At 38.9% G+C, this 22915-nt stretch overlaps 1 protein-coding gene across 1 annotated transcript in view; it reads right to left on the bottom strand.

The window, feature by feature from the left end:
• GNA14 (G protein subunit alpha 14) overlaps positions 1-22915 on the bottom strand; it is a gene marked incomplete at both ends in the record, with an annotated part of 78741 nt that overhangs the window by 20882 nt on the left and 34944 nt on the right. Inside the window, one exon of the mRNA XM_082074835.1 lies at positions 21291-21475. Coding sequence (XP_081930961.1) covers positions 21291-21475 — 185 coding nt within the window. The remainder of the gene's footprint in view (positions 1-21290; positions 21476-22915) is intronic.

Here is a 22915-nt window from a genome sequence, read left to right on the forward strand (position 1 = left end):
GAGTCTCATCAATGGATTTCGCTTGAGTAAGGAACAGACCTGTATCCTCATAACTCAGGTTCTCTTTTAATCAACTGAAAATGTGCATTAAATGTTGGCAATAATCTGACATTTCTGAATGTCACTGCCCAATGATATGCTTCAATTTTTTCAAAACAGTACTTTCTTTCCTTTGCCTTATGTTTTTGCTTTGTCAGAATCTTTTCTGCAGGGAAATGGCACGTTTGCAGCACTCATTTAACAAAGATTACTTTGATGACTTCAGCATCTCTGCCAACAGAAGAGAAAACCGCTTATTGAAGAGTTTACCAAATATTTGAAGGATTTAACAGAGATCCTAGAAGGCCAGAACACACTGCATTGCATGCCATCACATCTGATGTTATAATTCGCTTCAAGACAAGAAACTAGCACTATCCTGGAGTTATTTTAATCTTCTATGCCACAAACACTGATACATATCAAATCTGTCCATGTTTAACAGTTATGCCATTCTATACCCATCTTGCTCTCTCCTGTGCCCATACACCATCCTGTTCCAATCCCTTCATTATTTTCTCCCAAGAAGTCCTTTGCAAGTTTAGAAAGATCTTCACCTAAGCCTCCAGAAATCAGCTTTTATTTCCAACTTCTTGAGAATATATTTCTTTATCATAAAGTATGTCTAAGGAAACTTCACAAAGCTAGGATGTCAGTATGGATTTAGGGACACTGTTATTCATGCTGATCACAACTGTCTGTTGTCTGTATCACATCTTCTATCTTGCCAGTTTTAAACTTCATGCAATCACCCACACTTCTAAATTAGCTTTCTCATAAGGCTCAGTATAACAGGACGCTGGTTCATGAACAATAATGCTGAATGCTAGCACTATTCATTTTATTGTTAACAACCAACATCATAATCAACATTCGAACTTATTCTGCACCATCCAATACATAACAAGAAACTGAATAGCAGGAGATTTTATTACTAGACAACATACATGAATCTATACTATATAATGATGGTACCATAAACCCATTAAAATCAGATTATCCAGTGAGAATAGTCTGAGAATTTGAATGCAAAACCATCTCTGCACAATACTTAAAGCTACACGTAACTACTAGCTAAATCTCAGAAACCTGGTAGAGTATTTGTGCTAAAAATGAGGATGTAGCTTTGACATGTGTCCGAGTCAACTAACATAGGTAAGAAAGAAATATCAACTCTTGATCAATCTTACATACCAATTAAGAACACTCCTGTGAGATCCTCATTATTCTGTGTCCTCGACAACCTCGGGAGTCAAAGACAGAGGTACGTTACTGTAATTGTACCCAGACTGTCCAGCATCTTCTAGCCTTACGGTCATTGGGAACCAATGGTGCACACCAAAATCAAACTTATTCTCTGACAAATTTTTGTTTCCCTCTCTGAAGCTGCTGTGAGTACTCCTGAATGAGTCCTTACAGTCACGTTCAGTCAATATACTTCTGTAACTAAGAGGACCAAAATGGCTCCACAGATGTTCCTTTTTTGTGAGATTGCAGCATGAGACTAAATACACTCAACATGGTATTCTTACCTCCTTTGCAATGAAAAAAGCATCCTTTGCTTCACTGTTTATCAGCTCTATTTTTCTGTTTTTCTAAAATACAATATGTAAGTAAACACCCAAACCAAAGAACAGCACCTAGTGATGCTAAAACATGCTCTTCATCCAAAGTAAGACACTGGTCAATACATACTTCAGGTATTCCATGAAAGCTCTATGATAATTACGTAACAAAACCAATTCTCTTGAGAAATAAAATGCTGTCCAGAACTTTCAGCAATCTCTGTTCTTTATAAGGAGTTAACAATCTAAACTTGCTTTAGCACAGCAAGACTACTCCAAATTGTCTGTAGAGAATATAAGCTAAACAAAGTCCTGTGATCTTGAATCAAATGTTTGCCTAATATGGTTTAGATTAATTTTCTTCTATATTTTCTTAGATACTACAGGCAAATACCAATGCCTGTAATTAAAGTGTTAAAAAATCACTCCACAACCAGTAATGGAAACTGAAGTCATGCATAGCTTGAATGTGAAAAAATTCTTACAGAAAAATACATGTTTACTTAATGAAGTGCTTAATTTTGCTGCCATTCATATGAGATGAAATTAAGTTTGTATGCATACTTCCATTGCAGATGTGCTACAGAAGTTTCATACACTCTTTCAACAGAAATGGACAAAATTTCATACTATACACGTTTCATGAAAAAAAATATCAACTCCTACAACTCAGTATACATAGTAAATTACAGTCTTCTTAAACCACATTTTACTTAAAACCTTTAGTTTAAATATTTATGCACAAAGAATGACCACATTTAAATAGATTATGTATTTTTCAGCATTTCTGCTTTTTTGCTTCTTTTCACAATTCCATTCTGTTTGGACAACTAATCAAGTTTACACAATACAAAACCTAAAAAAGCAATAAGCAGTATTTTACCGGCAGCAATTTAGATTATTTGTCTATGGTATGCAAGCAAACAGTGTATATTTCAGTATAAACAAATGAAAATTCAACGATCTGGGAGGTGGGGCAAAGAGACGGAACTCTATTCTAGGGAGAAACAATTCAAACAGACTTGGAAATCAGATTATGTAGACAGCTGAGTATGAGTTTCCAATGCTGCACTGAGGTTAGAAAGGCTAATGTGACTCTTGGTAGTAAAATCAAAAAGCACAACAACAGCAGCAGCAGACAACTTCATCTCAAATTTTGACATGGATGTCACCACTACAGGAATTCCAAATATATTCTGGAGTTCTAAAGCAATGGACAATGCTGGTTAAAATCAAATGTTCTTCTATTGTCGTCTTCAGCTGTAGCCAAATGGGACATCTAAGGAAGACCACAAGCATACACTGTATTTCCCTCAATATGTATCTTCCAGCACGCAGTCACTTCCAGTTCAGTAAGGCTGTGGTCTATATGTGGTTTCTGTGTATTTAATAACCCTCAACAGAGTTCCTTTTCATGAATTTGACCCTCACTGCTTGAACTCTTGAACCAACACAAGGATGTTCTTACACTGCCTGCGAACCCACAGCAAGGAACCGTGAAGAACCACCTTGTTTGGCTTTCAGTCTTCATTTGATGCTCTACAGTTCTTGATGTTGAAGAAACAAAGACTAGCTCAACCTCTTCTAACTCTCTCTGTGCTGCTCCAGGTTTTGTAGACCACTATAACCAACCATCACCTGTCTCTTTTCTAGTCATTAGTGACTTGCCTTCATGGTAACTATTTCGTAACCTTGTTCATCCTTTTCCAGACCTACTATATGGTTTTAGCAACAGGGAACCAGAACTGTGCCAAATAATCAGTGCTTGGGCAAGCGGATGATTATAGAGTGGCACAAGGATCTCAGTTTCTTTCTTAACTTTCTTTTTGATTGCTACTGAGTACTGAATTGACATTTTCATTGAATTATCTAAAAAGATCCCCAAATATCACTCTTGAGCAGCAACAGAATTAATCATTTCATGTTAATTTTTTATTTCTTTTCCCTATATGCACCACTTAAACTCTCTTTACACAAAACTTCATCTGGCATTGTATTTATTATTTACTTCATCCAATTTTTTATTGTTGACCCTCCTCTTTACTACCCCAAACACCCAGGAGAGTTCTCATAGGAAAGCTGTGAAAATGGTGAAAGGCATTCTTTTACCATTCAACATAACTTGCACCTACGCAAGGGCAACTGCTTCCCAGAACACTAGGCTGACAGAAGCAGCAGAAATCACTGGCCTGCACTCCACTGTGGCTGTATTTATTTTAATGTAGAACTCCCAGCTAAAGCAGAGAGCAAAGTTTCCCAGCTGCCTTGTGCCTCTCCAAGCCAGGCATCATGTCACACTTGAGACTTGGGGAAGAGCTGGCTTAGCTACCCTGCATCTTGATTTTTGGCCTACACCATGAAGAACATTGGAACGGATCCTGATTAAAGGACTGGAGTCATGCCTAATATGTGCCTTCATGAGAAGGCTGGAACTGTTAAGGGATCAAAGAGAATAAGCGCAAGTAACTCAGTCACTTGAAGTGTAGAACAGCAAGTAACAGATTACTTTTCAAGATAACCAGCAAATATGTAACAATATCCACATGCCAAAAGTGGAAGCTTAGCACGGAACAGAACAAGGCGCCTTTTCCATCCACTCCTGTGACAGTAACCTATCATTGGAACACTTCACCAAGACTTGAAGTGAATTTACTATTACAGTGATTTTTATTTTATTTTGAAATGGAGTATAACTTTTAGAAAAACAGCCAAGCTGGAACACAAGGAACTCCTACAGTCTGTGCTGTACAGGAAATCAGACCTGATAATCACAGTACCATCACTCTAGTCCATTATGTTATTCTGTAATGCATATTTGTGCCAAGCACTTTTGGGCATATTTGCATGGCATAACAGAAAAACAGCAGTCGCTTTTGACATATTTTTGAGAAATGTTATCTCTTGGAATTCAGCAAAATGTGTGTTATGTTCCATGTATATAATTTAATTTGTTCCTAGCAGGAACACAGTGCAGAAGCCAGCAAAGCAGGGGAATTACAAGCACATACCTAGAATCAAAAGGAAAACGAGACACTCAGGAATTTAACAAAGGATAACTAGGAACAAAATACTAACTTCTAAAATACTAAGCTTTATTTATTTTCAGAATTCCTACTCCTCTTTTTAATTCATTCTTTATCCCCTGTTCTCTTTGGGTTTCCTGTATCTTCATCTTAAGCTTCCCCAACTGCTTCCTGATCCCTTATCCCAACCATTTATTTCTGTACCAGAATACTTTAACATTTCCTGTCATCACAGGGGTTATCCTTGAAAAATCACTTAGTTTTTCTACTTTTCTTGACCTGGGACAAGAGGAAAAAACAAACTCTTGTCAGTCTGGTCTTTCTACTAATAATTAAATTTTTCTACTACCAAAGCAGAAACAGGTTTTTACCTTTCACCTTTCTTTTTGTGACACTTGCAGTGTCTGTAGCCCTGTATAATTACCTTCCCCTTGCTTCTGCTCATCAAACGAGTGCTCCTTAAAGTAGAAGCAAAAGAAACAAATTAAAAAGCAAGGAGAAAAGCCTACTATTTCAGTAAATATCTTGACAAGTCTCTTTAAAAAACTCAATGCTAGATATTCCTGGCTTTGCACAGGAATTAACACAGGACACAAAAGTTTGTGCTTCACGGCTATGGAAGTCAGGTCTGCAAATAACCAAAAGTACCCCTGAGGTATCTGCTGACAAAACTCACAAAGCTGCAGATCCCCTCTGGACCTCTTTTTCACTACCTGCCTTCCAGAGCACCTCTTCCTACACAGCACTAAGAGCCGTGCCCTCTCCCCAGACCATCCATCACCATCCCTGTGGAGTTCATGGAAACACAGAATGCTTGAGGTTGGAAGAGACCTCTAAAGGTCATAGAATCATAGAATGTTAGGGATTGGAAGGGACCTTGAAAGGTCATCTAGTCCAATCCCACTGCCGGAGCAGGAACACCTAGATGAGGTTACACAGGAAGGCGTCCAGGCGGGCTTGAACGTCTCCAGAGAAGGAGACTCCACAACCTCCCTGGGCAGCCCGTTCCAGTGCTCTGTCACCCTCACTGTGAAGAAGTTTCTTCTCATATTTAAGTGGAACTTTCTATGTTCCATCAGCATCCAGAGTTAAGAAATAGTCCTCTTTTTCTGACTATCTTCTCTTCTTCCATTAACCATCAGCTGCCCATCTCACCCAACTTTTTCCCAGACACCAGCTTTAGCTCATGGTAGCACACATGGTTTGAGCACATAACTGAAGTGCTGAAATACCTGAGACACTGGTGTGCAAATGCAAGTGTTTACGTGGTATTCTGCCAGGGTAGCGGACATCTAGCACCTATGGCAGAAGGCTTGCAAGATGGTCAGAGTGTTTTCATTGCAATGATGTGGACAAGTAAGCACAATATTAGTACTGTTCCATTAATAATGCCACTAATGGCTTATGTTACTGGAGCTCCTCTCTCAGGAGATTTTTGGCAATGCACGTAAGTTTTAGGCATCCTTTCAAAATTGGTGGCCATTAGTCATTAGTTTGTGAAATCAATTTGTTATACTTTATTTAAGTGAACAATCCATACTATTACTTATACTGTCTTCTCAGTTTCCTTGGACACATACACTCAGATTTCTGTTTTAAAAGAGTACTTGCAAATTCCTAAGAATTTTCACAAGATGTTTTAGCCAATATTTTCAGAAACTATTGCAAATTACAAAAATTCTTTGAAGTGTTAGAAATTTCTGACTTGTCTAGAAAGATAAGATTGATTTTTGTTAACGACTATGGGGTAAGAGGAAAAAAGAACAAACACCAGCAGCACAAACACATACAACAACACGAAACTGGAAAGAAACATATGAGCAAAAAAGTATGCAACTGCTCTATGTTTTCTATTGTACCGCCTACCATGCAGTCTCAGCTTCGGAGAACCCTGGGTAAATTAGTACTGACATCCTTTAGAACAGCACATGTGCCTATTTAGATTAATGTATGTTCTGAAATGGAGAACAAAATCTAGAGAGGGATTCAGAGGAACAGAACTGTACATTTAAGAAGTCAAATAACCAAGTGGAAAAGTGGACAATTCTATTCCCAAATAAGAATGAATTTTCTTCAGAATTTCTAGCGTATGTTTCTGCTCTACCAAACCTGTTCAAAGGAGTGTATTAGAGAGAAGAGAATAAATCTGAAGTCAGTTCCTTAAAACCCATAAGTAGTTGCATATGTTACTACAGATTTTTACATCCTCATTTTTTCCCTCTTTAATGCGAATTGCCTATAGTCAAGTTATTCTGTTGCTGCTTTGAAATTTGTTGTACACTCTAGCTTGAGGGCCCAGTTTTTAAGTAGTAATCTATAAATACCTCAGAAAAACATGAGCTATACTCTTCAATGTCACACTAATTTAGTTAGTGAGTAAATATGTGTATAAAATATACTACTTTATTCTTCTAAGAAAGAGGATTTTCCACTGTACAGCAAGAATTAAAAAAAAAAAAGAGGATTTCTGCTCTGTGTCTTGCATCCAAATACGATGTATTCTACAGTACCACAGATTTTCAGTAAAGGTGGTAAGAATCAAGAGTCATAAAGAAAGCTCTTTTAAGAGGCACATCTGTTCCAGGCTTCCCTTTCAAGTGACGAGCTGCTGATCTGTGCACCCCCACCTTTTTTTCCCTCACTGTTACCACACATTCTCTGCTTCTCAGGAGAGGTAAACTCACAATGAGTGCTACCATCACAATTCGATGAAGCAAAGTGAACAAGGTTTGCACACAAAAGTCAATCTGGCCTTATTTTACTGTATTCTTGTTGCTCACTGGATGAGTAAATAAGTACGGGTTTAAGTGTCAAACCCATTGAAATGTCTATTTTACACAAGCAAACAGGACCTTTCTAGACTCTGCTTGACAGCTGCTGAGCACACCACCGCTTCAGAGTTGTCCGGCCCTTGCAAATAGATAACACCATCAAACCCATCAGACTAGGGAAGTGCCCTTGCTGTGTTGGCAGTGTGGCCTCCAGGCAGCAGCTAGCATTTCTCCATGCCTCTGAATTAATTTCCTAGTCAAACATGGAGATGTGGAAATGGCTTGCAAGAAAAAAACAACTGAAAGCATGCAAAGAGACATCCACTAACAGAATAGTTTATTCTGCCCCCAAAAATGCTCTGCATCCTTACAAGGAGGAGGGCCAGATGAACAGGTTTGCTGACAAGCATCAATATAACAGTCCTTAGAACCCGTTCATACAGTGCAACAATATATGCTAATTTCTTTAAAAGTACAATATACATCATGTTTCAGTGCGCTTAAGGGAAACAACAACAAAAAGTACAAAAATGGCACCATGGTGTTTGCTAGGAAACAGACTAACACTAAAAACACTTCTTCATTGTGCCAAATTAATTCCGAAGAATAATTTTGTCGACAGACCATAAATCCATAAAATGTGTCACAGACTTTAGCACTGAGGAAAAAGCAGGCCTAGAGGAGTTTCTAACCGCTTCTCTTTCTGAAGTGGAGTTTTCATTTTTAACATGACAGCAGATGCTGATTTAAGTGATTTTGGCTGAGTTGCTACTAATTGGTCTTTTCAGCTGCTATTAATTTATTTGTCTTCTTGTTCATTAAGAGATATAATTGCAGCAACACAGAAATTCGCCAGTTTTCCTTTAGAAAAACACCTATTAAACTTTCCATAAAAAAAAAAAAAATCAGGTTTTCCATTGCAAGGAATTAGTTATTACAGTAAATAGTTCTATAAAATGGTGTGTCTCTCTTCTAAGATTTAGAAGTTTTCAACTGCATGCACTCACTCATTTCTATCTTAATAAAAAGCAAAGTATGCAAGGAAGTCTACACTAGAAAACTTCATGAACTGGAAGAAGTTGTCAGCAAAAAACAGTCACACGATCTTTCACACACAGAACATGTCTTTTACACAGCCAGTTGTATGCAGATATCAAAAACCTCCAGCTGTGACACACATTTTCGTGTATCTTCCTCTCAGGATTGACTGGACCTTGGCTCTTCATACCAAATCTGAAAATGCAGAGTTTATGCTGTTTTAAACGTTATCTTCTTAGAGCTTTCCACAAATCAATAATTAAAAAATGTCAATTTATTGTTACTTTCTGATTGAGAAACATTTTTTCCTCATTCTGCTGACCAAGGTCTCTGAGAAATGAACTCTGGCTAATTTTGTTGTGGCAAATACAGATGTGAACTTGCCAGACTGAAGTCAGGAAAAGAGAGCCAGAGGCACGCACTTCCATCCTGCGCCTGATGAAGAAGCCACTGACAGAGAAGCTAAGTGAGAAGATGTATTCAGCCACAGCAGCCTTTGTGCCACGACCTTGTTTCAGCCTCTGTAGCAAAGTTTCGCCACTTTTTTCTCTCTTGAACCCACAGCACAGAAAATAACTGGACAACTCCAGCAGAAAATAACTGCTCCATCTTCTGCATCATTAGCAGAGTTGTTTACCAAGCTTCCCTTGGCTTCAGTTGCCAGTAAGTAATGCTTTTGCAGCCACAAAGGCAGCCGTGGATTTATTCAATTGTTACAAAGGAGAGAGTATGGGGAACAGAGAAGATATTTGGTCTGCAGAACATTAAAGTCTGCACTGAAAAGCCAAAACATCTTAACCACTTGTATATGTATGTATATGTATATACATATATACTTCTAGTATTTACCCTTATATGAAATCCTTCACTTCAAAGCACAAAACAAAGCACTTACGAGCTCTACATAATTATTTTTTTCCCCTATCACCGCTGTTCTTTTTTGTTATCACATCAGTTCCTATGTACATGTAACTGTAGATATGTAACTACTGACACTTTATGTCAGTAAGATTTATAACATCGTAAAGCAAGAGAAGTAGGCACATTCATAATGCACTAAAATCAAGCCTGGTTACTTACATGCTTTGTGCCTGTGTACTTGTGTGTTACATTAAATGCTGAAGAGAAAGAGTAACAATGAAGTTACAACATTTTAGATAAAACAGCATGTCAAGAGTAAAACCCTCAGAGAATTCCATAAAATATGGATATTACATTTTCTGGAAAAAGTCTAATTAAGTATTAACTCTGAGAAGTACCTCATTTTGGTAGATATACTAGCATGCCTCTGGCCAAACTTTCATATTTATGAAAATATAGGCCCTATTATTTGTAAGAAAACTTTTAACTCTTCTCACCATGAACCCCATATCCACCAGTATTTACTTCTCTTAAAAACAACAGAATTAAAAGTACAGGTGCACTTCCTAGTATTTTAAGGGAAAATATGTTCATTCTAAAAAACAAGTTACTTTACCTCAAAGATCAGAAGACCTGAGAAATTAAAAATCACTGCTATAAAAAATGCAACTCAGTTTAGAGACTCAGGTAAGTCAGTTCAGTGCAAACTTCCTTAAAAATCCAATATATATGGATGGTCTTTCTCCCATCCTTCACTTCTCTGCCAGAAACCTCAAATGAATATGATTTCTAAAACATACTTTTTTCCCTTTTCTGCTCTTCTGCTTGTGATATTGCTCCACTAACAGTATTTTACATGTTTTTTTCATAAAACATCCAAAAGGCTGTTAGAACTACTTGAAAAAATTGGAAAGGTTAGCTCTGTTTGTGGTAATCTAAACCATCTCTCCAGTGCAAAACACCAAAAGCAAAACCCACCTTGAACTAAATAACAAGAAGATTAGAAAAAACTTGGAATGAAATAATAAGTTTGAAGGAAAACTCTGTTACATTTCTGGTAGCTCTGAGAATTGAAAAGGTAAAGAAATACATTAAGATTTCTAACCAACTGCCAATTATTTTGAAGAACAAATGCAGCAATTTCACTACAAAACAGGAAAGGGGTTGGTTGGAACTTGCACATTAAATAAAAAAAGCTAAGTGTGTTAATATTGATTTTGCATCTAGGTCTGTCTAGAATCTATTTAGGAAGGAAGTCTGCCAGCAGCCCATGATTCTGAATTTACCAAGAAGAGGAAAAAAACATAAAAAACCTCTAAACCTAGCCACTCACATTTATTTATGTGCTAGTTTGACTGAAAATGAGTTAATTTTCTTTGTGCAGTTAGAAATCTTTCCTTTTCATAGCTAACACAGTCATTATTCGGACTTAGCTTGAGAACAAGAGATAACACCCCGAGACAGAGTTAATGATTTTAATTGCTCTGGTCTAAGAGCCAAGGACATTCTGAGTGCTCTGCCCACAGGTGTGAGGCATCAAGGAAGGGGGCATGGATGGGGCAGAGCTTCACTGACATCCAGACTGATCAATGACAGTATTCCATCCCACTAGTGCCATTCTTTATATTTAAGCAGAGTCGAGATATTCCAGTTTCTCTCTCTCTCTCTCTCAAGCATTCTCGCTCTTGGGCATTTTTCTCTCTTTCATGTGGAGCCAGGGGAGTTCTGTTTGGGATGTTCAGTTCAGCTTTTTGCCATTTTGCAGAGGCCTCTGGGCTTTTCTGCCTTTTCCTCTTTTTTCTTTCTTTGGGATTGGCTCTTCAGGACCAGGGTGCTGCTGCTTCCTAGGACTGGTTGCTTAGTGTGGATGGAATTTATGAGGAATTGCCTTGAGCATCTTTTATTTCTATTATATATATATATTTACTAGTAGTGTATTAGTATTCTGTTATTTCATTAAACTGTGTTTATCTCACTCCAAGTTTCTCCCTTCCCTTTCGATTCTCCCCCCTGTTCAGGGGCGGGGATGGGGGGAGGGTGAGTGAGTGGCTATCATGGTTGTATTGTTAGCTCAGGTTAAACCACGACAATTTAACTTCAATGGAGCAATATGAACCATGACACAAACAACCTCTCTAGTTTTGGCAGGGATAAATAAATGAAATAGATCCCAGTATTCACCCCATCAACAAAATGGCATGGTAGAGAAACTCTGAAGTTTTTAAAGTAAAAGGAAGCCATGGTCCATATATTTAAAGTAGTGTACAGCACTCCTGTAGGTGTCTTAATAATAATTAGTAACTAGCATTATTGTTTATAAGCACAGACTTTTGCTATGACATACCAGAATAAGAAGTCCACCATTCAAGGCAGCGGTATTACTGGAAACAGTCCCATTAGGAGATCAGGAGTCTGGTCATTTTTAAATACAATTAGGCATTCTGATGAATGTGACTGGGAAAACAAACAAACAAAAAACCACCACCACCACAAAACAAGCACAGAAAAACTCCCCACACAACCTCAATAACTCCCACATATTCCAATGTCAACAAACACGCACACATTCCCAAGTGACCACATACACAACCCATGGGTGGCGGGGAAGGCAGTCATCTAAGAAGTGGAAAACCTCCTTTCTGACTTCCACATGGAGGGCATTTAATTCAGTATTAACATGCTCTATATTTGATCATGTAAAGCAGCACACAACTTTAATCCCCCCAAAGTGAGTACTTAACCTCCCTGCTCTAGAATGAAGTCATGTTATCACTCAAAAAATAACTTACAAAACAAAAATAACAAGAAAAACGTATGTCCTTCCAGGGAGGAAGCAGAAGGTCTGATGTTGTGTGCCACAGTGTCTAAGCGTATGATGCCAGATGCTCATGCATGGGCAGTTAAATCCCATTTGGTGACTTAGTGAACCTTGAAAGGAGCCTCTCCTCGCTGACTCTTTGCTTTCACTTTAATTGGGCTCTTGCAAAAGCTTTCTCCTTTCTCTATTTTTAACTGTCCAGCATCACTAAACTCGCTGAAGACAAGAATTTTAGCTTTTTAACCTCGACCTCTTCATGGAATTCAACTGAAATCAGACAGAAGGTCCAAAGACAGATACAATTAGTCTGGTCACACAAGTCTCATTTCCTTGGAAAATCAAATTGAAACCTCTGTTTAGGAGTGCTAGACCCAGGCTTTGTGAATTGGCCCACAATTAAACGTATTTGTTATGAAGAAGGACGCAATATGTTTTGAAATGTTTTGAATTAGTGTCTCTCTAAAATAATATGCTAAAAACGTATATCTAGACTGTTACAAATTCTAGTCCTTTATAACCTGCATAAACACTAGCACAATGAAAATCAGTTACAAAGTACTGTGTAAGTTAACTGTGACCGTAACAAAAAAGTACTTCTAAAAAGCATGAAGTAATGGTAATACCATCAGATTACTCTTAAAGCCCTTGCTATAAGCAATGGTATCTCTGCAAAGGTTTAAAAAAAATTAAGAGAAGAAAGAACTGTGTTATGTCATTTTCCACATCTTCAAATGCAAACAAGCAATGAAACCAATCACTAGTTACTCTTCACTGTCTTTTCCATTTGTCGCAGCTACATGGCTTCCTTCAGTAAGTCCAAAATCTCATTTTAGTGTACTTGTCTTTTTGCATTCCCCTTTTCTGACATAAGTTAATTACCTGTCCCGTAAAATTCATTTGGCATTGTTGTACTTCTTTTGTTCAGAAAAACATTAGTTTTGCTGACATACACTCATGCTGGGGCAACTTTGTAAGACAGAAAGATGCTATATTATTACTTATTGAAAGCAAAAAATGTGTTGGAGATGCAACGTAACAATCTCTTTCTGAAATGCATTTTTACACAGTATTCTGTTTTTCTCCTTAGGAAAAAAGTAATTTTTCATACTACTATAAAGATCTGTTGTTAATTGCAAACATATGCACCATCATCATACCAGCGTATTTTAAAAACTAAACCAACCCACAACAACAGGAATTAATTCCTATTCTATGATACTCATCATTGTCCTGGTTTTGGACTGTACAAATACGATGGCCTGGTACAACACACCCCCAGGAGTATAAAGCTTTAGTGGACACTGGTGCTCAGTGCACAATAATTCCTTCTAATTATAAAGGAACGCAATCCATCAATATTTTTGGAGTGACTGGGGGATCCCAGGAACTGACTGTTGTAGAGGCTGAAATGAGCCTAACTGGAAAAAACTGGCAAAAGCATCCCATTGTGACTGGTCCAGATGCTCCGTGCATCCTTGGCATAGACTACCTCAAGAGAGGGTATTTTAAGGACCCAAAAGGGTATAGGTGGGCATTTGGTATAGCAGCTGTGGACACTGAGAGAATTGAACAGCTGTCTGATTTGCCTGGTCTTTCAGATGATCCTTCTGTTGTAGGATTGCTGATGGTTGACGATCAGCAGGTGCCAATTGCTACCACGACAGTGCATCGCCGGCAATATCGCACCAATCGAGACTCTTTGATTCCTATCCAGAAGTTGATCTGTCAATTGGAAAGCCAGGGTGTGATCAGTAAGACTCGCTCACCTTTTAACAGCCCAATCTGGGCAGTGCGTAAGTCTAGTGACGAGTGGAGACTAACTGTGGACTATCGTGGCCTGAATGAAGTTATGCCACCACTGAGTGCTGCTGTACCTGACATGCTAGAACTGCAATTTGAACTGGAGTCAAAGGCAGCTAAGTGGTATGCTACAATTGACATTGCTAATGCATTTTTCTCTATTCCTGTAGCAGCAGAGTGCAGGCCGCAGTTTGCTTTCACCTGGAGAGGCATCCAGTACATGTGGAATCGCTTGCCCCAGGGGTGGAAACACAGTCCTACCATCTGCCATGGACTGATCCAGACCACGCTGGAGCAAGGTAAAGCTCCAGAACACTTGCAATATATTGATGACATCATCGTATGGGGCGACACAGCGACAGAAGTCTTCGAGAAAGGTGAGAGAATAATTCAGATTCTTTTGGATGATGGTTTTGCCATAAAACGAAGCAAGGTCAAGGGACCTGCACGAGAGATCCAGTTTTTAGGAATAAAATGGCAAGATGGCCGTCGTCAGATCCCAATGGATGTGATCAACAAAATTGCAGCAATGTCTCCACCTACTAATAAAAAGGAGACACAGACTTTCTTGGGCGTTGTAGGTTTTTGGAGAATGCATATTCCTGACTACAGCCAGATTGTGAGCCCTCTCTATCGAGTGACTCGTAAAAAGAACCAATTTGAGTGGGGCCCTGAACAACGACAAGCCTTTGAACAAATTAAGCGTGAGATAACTCATGCGGTGGCCCTTGGACCAGTTCGGACTGGACTAGATGTTAAAAATGTGCTCTACACCGCAGCCGGAGATAATGGACTTACCTGGAGCCTCTGGCAGAAAGCACCAGGAGAAACCCGAGGTCGACCGTTAGGTTTTTGGAGTCGAGGATACAAAGGATCTGAGGCCAACTATACTCCAACTGAAAAAGAGATACTAGCAGCATATGAAGGAGTTCGAGCTGCTTCAGAAGTGATCGGTACTGAAGCACAGCTCCTCCTGGCACCTCGACTGCCGGTGCTGAGCTGGATGTTCAAAGGGACGGTTCCCTCTCCACATCATGCAACCGAAGTTACGTGGAGTAAATGGATTGCACTGATCACGCAACGAGCTCGAATTGGAAGTCCCAATCGCCCAGGGATCTTAGAAGTGATTACAGACTGGCCAGAAAGCAAAGACTTTGGGATGTCTCCAGATGAGGAGAAAGTAAAACGTGCTGAAGAAGCACCACCGTATAATACTCTTTCAGAGACTGATAAGCAGTATGCACTGTTCACAGATGGATCCTGTCGTCTTGTAGGAAAACATCGAAGGTGGAAAGCTGCTGTGTGGAGTCCCACACGACAAGTTACAGAAGCCACTGAAGGACAAGGTGAATCTAGTCAGTTTGCAGAAGTGAAAGCCATCCAGCTGGCTTTGGACATTGCTGAACGAGAGAAGTGGCCAATACTTTATCTCTATACTGACTCACGGATGGTAGCAAATGCCTTGTGGGGGTGGCTACAGCAATGGAAGAAAAGCAACTGGCAGCGCAGAGGTAAACCCATTTGGGCTGCCACACTGTGGCAAGACACTGCTGCTCGGCTAGAGAGCCTGCCTGTGAAAGTTCGTCATGTCGATGCTCACGTGCCTAAAAGTCGAGCCACCGAGGAACATTTAAACAACCAACAAGCGGATCAAGCTGCTAAGATTAAAGTAGCTGAGGTGGACTTGGACTGGCAACATAAAGGTGAACTTTTCCTAGCTCGGTGGGCCCATGATGCTTCAGGGCATCAAGGTAGAGATGCAACATATAAATGGGCTCGCAATCGAGGGGTGGATTTAACTATGGACATTATTTCACAGGTTATTCATGAATGTGAGACTTGCGCCGAAATCAAACAAGCGAAACGGTTAAAGCCTGTATGGTATGGGGGGCGATGGTTAAAGTATAAGTATGGAGAAGCTTGGCTTCCACAAACACGTCAAGGTAAGCATTATGTACTTACAATGGTGGAAACAACCACTGGATGGTTGGAAACATATGCCGTACCTCATGCTACAGCCCGAAATACTATCTTGGGCCTTGAAAAGCAAGTCCTTTGGCGACACGGTACACCAGAAAGAATTGAATCAGACAATGGTACTCATTTCAAAAACAGTATTATAGACAACTGGGCCAAAGAACATGGTATTGAGTGGGTATATCATATTCCATATCATGCACCAGCCTCTGGGAAAATTGAAAGGTACAATGGTTTGCTAAAAACTACACTAAAGGCACTTGGTGGTGGAACCTTTAAAAACTGGGATTCACATTTAGCAAAGGCCACTTGGTTGGTCAACACCGGGGGATCAACCAATCGAGCCGGGCCTGCCCAATTAGAAATTCTACGGACTGTAGAAGGAGATAAAGTCCCTGTAGTACACATGAAAAATATAGGAAAGGCAGTCTGGGTTACTCCTGCCTCAGGCAAAGGCAAGCCCATTAGTGGGATTGTTTTTGCCCAGGGACCTGACAGCACCTGGTGGGTGATGCTTATGATGGAGAAGTTCGGTGTGTCCCTCAAGGGGATTTGAGTTTAGGTGAAAATATTCAATACTGAACTGCAGGATGTGAATTGCCATACTAACAGTATTTAGTAAGTGTCTTTCAGATCAAGACAGTGATGATGAAACCAGAGCTAGCTTCTTCGAGTGGCGCCTGACAACTTCTTCGAAGTTGATGTCTTTAACCCACAAACAGTGGTCATGAGATGCACTTGTACCATTTTTCCTGCCCTGGGAGACTGTTGTGACAAAATGAACTTAATGAACCTTTTTAAAGGATGGCCCACTGATTAATTACTCCTGTGTATATATATAGTAGTAGTGATTAATTAGATTGTGTTGATAGATTGTTTTGATAAGGTTTAAGTATTCAGTGAATGGCATATTATAAGGGGTGGAATGTCCTGGTTTTGTTAAAAACAAGTTTCTCTTTCAGTGAATTTTGCCTGTCAGCTAAAGCCTTCACATTAACTGCATTTTCCTGGAGAACCAGACACATGTTTTGGTAAACCTAGCAATGGAATGCAAACCTATTGATAAGCATGGATGGACATCTCGCGAGAGGGGTAACGAGAAACAAGTGACTAAGAAACTGACCAACTGTGTATAACATTCCATTCACGTGAATACTTCATATAAAAGTGGGAGATCATGAGGATCTCGTCCCTTTTCCTTTTTGCCCTTCTGCTTATGGCCGACCTTAGGAGAGGATCGTCCTGGTCGTCCCTGCGAACTGAGGCCTAGTGAGAGACTGAATCCAGCTCCGGTTGGCTGGAGAGTCCAATCCAGGACTTTGGGTGCCGGCTCTGCAGTTGCTGAGACTTTCAAGATTGGTTTTGTATATTTTGTATTATTTTCTCTATTCTTATTAGTAGCATTAGTAAAACATCTTTAATTTTTCCAACTCTCTTCTCTCTGTCCTTCTTTCCCTCCCGATCACCTGTGCTGAGTGGAAGGGGGGAGAGGGAGGGGCAGAAGGGGGAAGTGGGGGGGGCAGAGGAGGTTAACAATACATCTGCCAGGGTTTTATTGTCACCCCGCAATCTTAACCCTCGGCAATCATGAACAGCTATACAAAAAGGTCTTCCCAGTGGGCTGGGTGTATACTTTTGTTGTTGTTGCTGTTAATGCAAGTAAATTGAAATTTCTAATGTTGCCTTAAGTGGAAAAGAGAGTGATTTTCCTGTAATACAGGATACATGTTAGTTTGGAAGGTGAGGGAAATGTTTTGGTGAACTAATATTTCAAAATCTCTGTTCCATCTCCAGTTTGGATAGGCTTAAACAACTTGTTTCTTCTGCATATTTGTAATACAGAAAAAACTAACACAAATCAGCAAGATGTGACACACCAGCACCATCAAACACCCAAGAAATATTCTAAATCTGCCTTTTAACACTGATGTATACTCACAAATGGAATGCTATATTTTCCCTTCCTCCAACATCACCTGAATTCTTCCTTTTTCTGTTTGAGGTATTCTTTTCCTATACCTTGACTTTAAGTTAATTTAAAAAAATTTGGACAGTAAAAAGAGGTTTCACTAACTCTCAACTAACAGCTGTTTTTTCTTTTCTCTGTGCCTCACATGTACATTCCTTCTTTCATTTACTTATCTTAATATTCACATGAACTCAATCACAATTTTCCGAAGAAGCCAAGAGACAGGCTGTCATTAACTTTCATCTTGCTTTTTGGCAGTCTGTATTATCATATGGAAGGAAGAAGTATTTGTACAAGTAGCTGATTCAAGCCCTCACACAAAAAGACCATCCTCAGAGATTGTGAATCATGTTGTACTGCAACTAGTTACTTAACCAATACCCAATTTACCAATTTCCACTCTACAACACTGAAAAATGTGACATTTAGATGATAAATATTACTTCCTCCACCCTAGCCCCCAGCATACCACCTCTAGCAGCAAATTTTTGAGAGCTGTTATAAAAGGAATAAAAGGAGAAAAATAATAAACATTCCATGTTCCAGTATTTAAAGGGTGAGACTCCCTTTTACGAGGAGTCACATGGAAAAGATGAGGGGTAGTGGGTACAGATTACTCCTGGGGAGATTCCAATTGGACACAAGAGGGAAACTTTTCACGGTGAGAACAATCAGCCATTGGAATAATCTCCCGGGGAAAGTGGTGGATTCCCCAGCATTGCACAGTTTTAAGATTTGGCTGGACAGGGTACTGGACCATCTTGTTTAGACTGTGCTTTTGCCAAGAAAGGTTGGACCAGATGATCCTCGAGGTCCCTTCCAACCTGGTATTCTATGAGTCTATGATATGATTCTACAAAAATCAAACAATCCATTCCAAAACTGTGAGGTTTAGACAGTATTATAAGTCTCTGAATTATTAGGTTCCTAAACATCTGCAGGATTTGTGCTTAAAATATACCCAAAACAAGCTATGGTACTTTCCAACTTCAAATTGAAGACGAGACAAAATATCCCAAAGAATGTACCACCTGAAATTAGGATAAAAGTTGCTCCCGCAGTTAAAGGTCAAGCATAACTATATGGATAAGTGCTTCATCCAAACAACTTCAAATCAATACAAAACAAAAACCACTTCCCATCTCAATGCAGAACTTATAGAAAGCCAGACCATTTAATACTTGCAGTTGACAAAAGCAATAAGAAACCTCTTTAAACACCTTCTATAAAGCTTGCTTTTATTTGCAAACAATGAAAGGATTAAGAGGCCTTTTTGGGCACTCTGTCTGAGTTACAGATTTTCACACATGTTACACTTATAGCAAAGAGACATTCAGCACAGAACAATCTGTTCTCTGCTACAAAATCACTAAATGAAGATATTCAGCAGCCAGAGAATTCCACGGTCCACAGAGAGAAAACATAACCTGGTCAAAGCACAAGTTGGATACAAGAAAAGCAAACAAAAGTGCCAGAGGGAAAAAAATTTTTCAGCAAAAAAAAGGCATGCCATGGAGGAGATGGACACACTGAAAAGTGGAGGAGAAGGCTGGACAACTTCTGTAGTGTCACCAGACACACCTTTGCAATACAATTATGACAGCAGAATTGCTACTTCTCTGTTTATCACTGTTGTTTTCTACTGTTTTTCATTACAGACTAAAGATCCTTGAATGAAAGGCAATTACAAGATTTATAGCAATTCGCATTATATTAATCACATAAACAAAAGATTAAAATGCAATTGTCTCCCGCAAAGTGACTGGGGCATAGCGTGTTTTTTTTCATGCTGTCTCCCAAGAGTTTCTTGGTGCATAAACAAAAATTACTTTGCTTTCTAAGTGCTACTGAAGCTGAGTTTGCCCAACTGTGTTCTTATCACTTATCACTTTGTTACCTTTAATAAAGAAGCAAAAGACCAAATTATGTCTTTCTCCAACAACTGTAAAATAGCATTATAATCTTCTGAATTTGAAGACACTGGCAGCACAGCTATTATCAAGAACACAATTTAGCCAGAATAGTGTGTTACGGGAATGTATCCAGCTCAGCTCTCAGAGCCCAGAATGAGAAAAATTGCTGTTTATTAAGCCTTTGTAATTTATCCTTAATGAGAAGAAGAGAAAAAAATCCACAAAACTAAGTAAGAGGCAGTGCAAATCTATTTTCAACATTTTGTATCAAAACATACACATCTGAATCTGAATGAAGTATATTCACAATAATAACTGCTGTTTCTGTAACTGATGAGTTCTTAAGCATCTAAAGGTGTTTAACAAACAACTTACTAACCCTCAGATATTTATCTTATGTAGGAAAGAATTACACTAATACCTCAACTCTCTGAAGTTCAATATTTGCTTCTGCTGATAACATCTGTTCTTTTATGATTTTAAAAAAATAATTGTAATTTCCCAGTGCTTTATTTTAAACATTTTCTATCCATCATCTCTATAACCTTAAGGAGAACAAACAACAAAATCAACCTAAATAATAAAAAAACCCTGATCATAATTTTTTTGTAGTGTTCACATGCAATCACATTTTCTGAATGAAAAGTAGGCTATCAACTGTATTTTCTTCATATAGTACTTCAGTTAAAAAAACCATAAATTCTACAAATTATTTCTGCCTTGATACTTCCTACACAATCTTCCTTAACACTAAAATTTAGCCAACTGGAAATCCCTCTTACTTTAAGCAAGTATCACCCAATAATTTGCTCACATATTCCTTCTGATACTCAAGCTACTGATGCAACAGATGGATTTAACTGAAGCAGGTTTTTTTCATACATAGTTTGTCACCATTTACTGCAGGACAACAATAAACCATGGCAGATGCTCTCTGTAACAAAATCAGAACATAGTTCTATAGTCTCACACACTGAAATAAAAAAATGCAGTTGTATAACATACATTGTAACTAAAAACATGTTTCGAGAAGACATTCTATATTTTAAAGTTATTTATGTACAAAAAGGTTGGTATGAAATCCACAAAAGAACTCCAGGTGACATGTTTCAAAGCATGCCAGCATCAAGGAGATCTGATGCTTTCCTGCAGTACACCCAACCTTCCTCATTCTGGAGCTCCGCTGACAAATCAGGCCCTGTCTGCATATTCCTGTCATGCACAGTCTAACTCTACAACTTAGATTCAAAAAACCTTTTTTTTTTGGTATGTATTACCAGCTTGCAACTTTGAAAATTCTTCCTTCCTAGCCATCTCTGTCCTGTCCCTGCCCACCCTGACCCTCTTTCCTCTAGAACTTCCCGCTGCTCTGTAGAACCAGATGGTGGAGCACCCAGCTCCCCACAGGACACATGGATTTTCAAGCTTCTGCCCGTAGAAGGTTATGACTCAAATAATTGCCTTATAAACTGAAATTTCATGGGCTGAAACTAGAATTTTCTTTGTACTGGCTTACCTCGCTTTCTTTGGATGTGTACTGTATCTTGAGAGTATCCATGGCTCTGATCATCGCTTGCATGGCAGTAAATACGTTTTGGTAAACCAGTTTTGTGAAGCCTTTCCTGTCTTCTTCTGAGTAACCTGATCCATGAATAATCCTCATTTGTTTAATGAACGTACTCTTGCCACTTTCTCCTGTGCCTAGCGGAGGGGAAGAGAAGAGAGAGAAAAAAAGCATTGTATCTGCAAATCATGGCAATTGAGAATATTTGTAAATACACATATACAGATGTGTACCTTATCTGAGCATACATAAGAGTCACCATTAGTATAATTAGTATTACCTGTAGCATCATTTCTGAATTTTCCATTCTCCATAACATATATTGTTTTAGTCAAAATATTTGCATTTCTGGGTTTCAGACAGGTTTTTAGGTAAAAGATGTATCTAAGTATCTTATGATAATACATTCCACAACGCTTAATCTAAGTGTCCTGTAGGTAGACGTTGGATTACAAAACAAGCAAGGTACATGACTACAAAAGAAAGAAATTTGGCTTGTGTAAGTATCAAAATCCTCAACATTAAGAACTTTGTACAAAGTTTACATACCATTTACACCTTAACAATAAAGCCTGCACTAATCCTGAACTTGGGAAAGAATTTAATCATTACGCCACATTACCTATTTTCACATTTCTACTGATTCTTATGTAAATACTGACTGAAAACATGCTAACTGAAGCCACAAAAAAATGCATTAATTACTGTTAGCTACTCTGGGAAATATTGATTCTATTTTAAAAAACCACAACAAACAGATATTATAAAGTTATTTATGAAATGAAATCATTCATATAATATTTTGCATGTACATACTGCTTCAAGCCCATTTACAAGTCATAGCAACATATTTCCTAACATTTTTCAGGATGTAAACCCCGTTCCTCTGTTCATTCCTATTAGTCTTACAACAGAAAAATGTCTGCACTGACTCACACCAAGCACCCATCCAGGCAGTGTCCTGTCTCTAACCAAGTTTGTAAGTGGTGGTCGAGAGAGGAGTCAAAAGACAGGCCAGAATGTAAGATAATTCCTCCACAAAACCCTCCCTGCATCTTAAAAGTTAGGACTTAGCTTAGAAGTTTATTAGTTGAATGCTATTTGGTAGCCCTCTTGTATTTCTCAGGTACTTGGCCAGGCCTTTCTATAAAGCCATGGAAAGCTTTTGCATCCTCACATATTTCAGTAAGAAGTTTCAGAGTTTTATCACCCATGATATGTCATTTGTTCTGAGCCTGGATCCACCAGCTTCATTTCTGTTTCTTGTATTCAATAAATCTTCCCCCTCGCCTTCTCCACACAGTCTTCATTTTAGAAACCTCTATCATATTGTATTTGGTTTACACAGCAAGGTTTTAGTAGCAGAGGGGCTGCAGGGGTGGCTTCTATGAGAAGAGGCCAGAAGCTTTCCCCACATCCCTCAAAGCCAGTTTCACTAGCTCCAAGATGGACCTGCCACTGGCCAAATCTGAGCCTATCAGTGATGATGACAGTATCTCTGTGATAACATATTTAAGAAGGGGTAAGAAAAGCTATGCAACAATTGTGTGAAAGAGGAGTGAGAACATGTGAGAGAA

Source organism: Streptopelia decaocto (assembly GCF_964273445.1).
Source record: "Streptopelia decaocto genome assembly, chromosome: Z".
Classification (NCBI taxonomy): Eukaryota; Metazoa; Chordata; class Aves; order Columbiformes; family Columbidae; genus Streptopelia; species Streptopelia decaocto.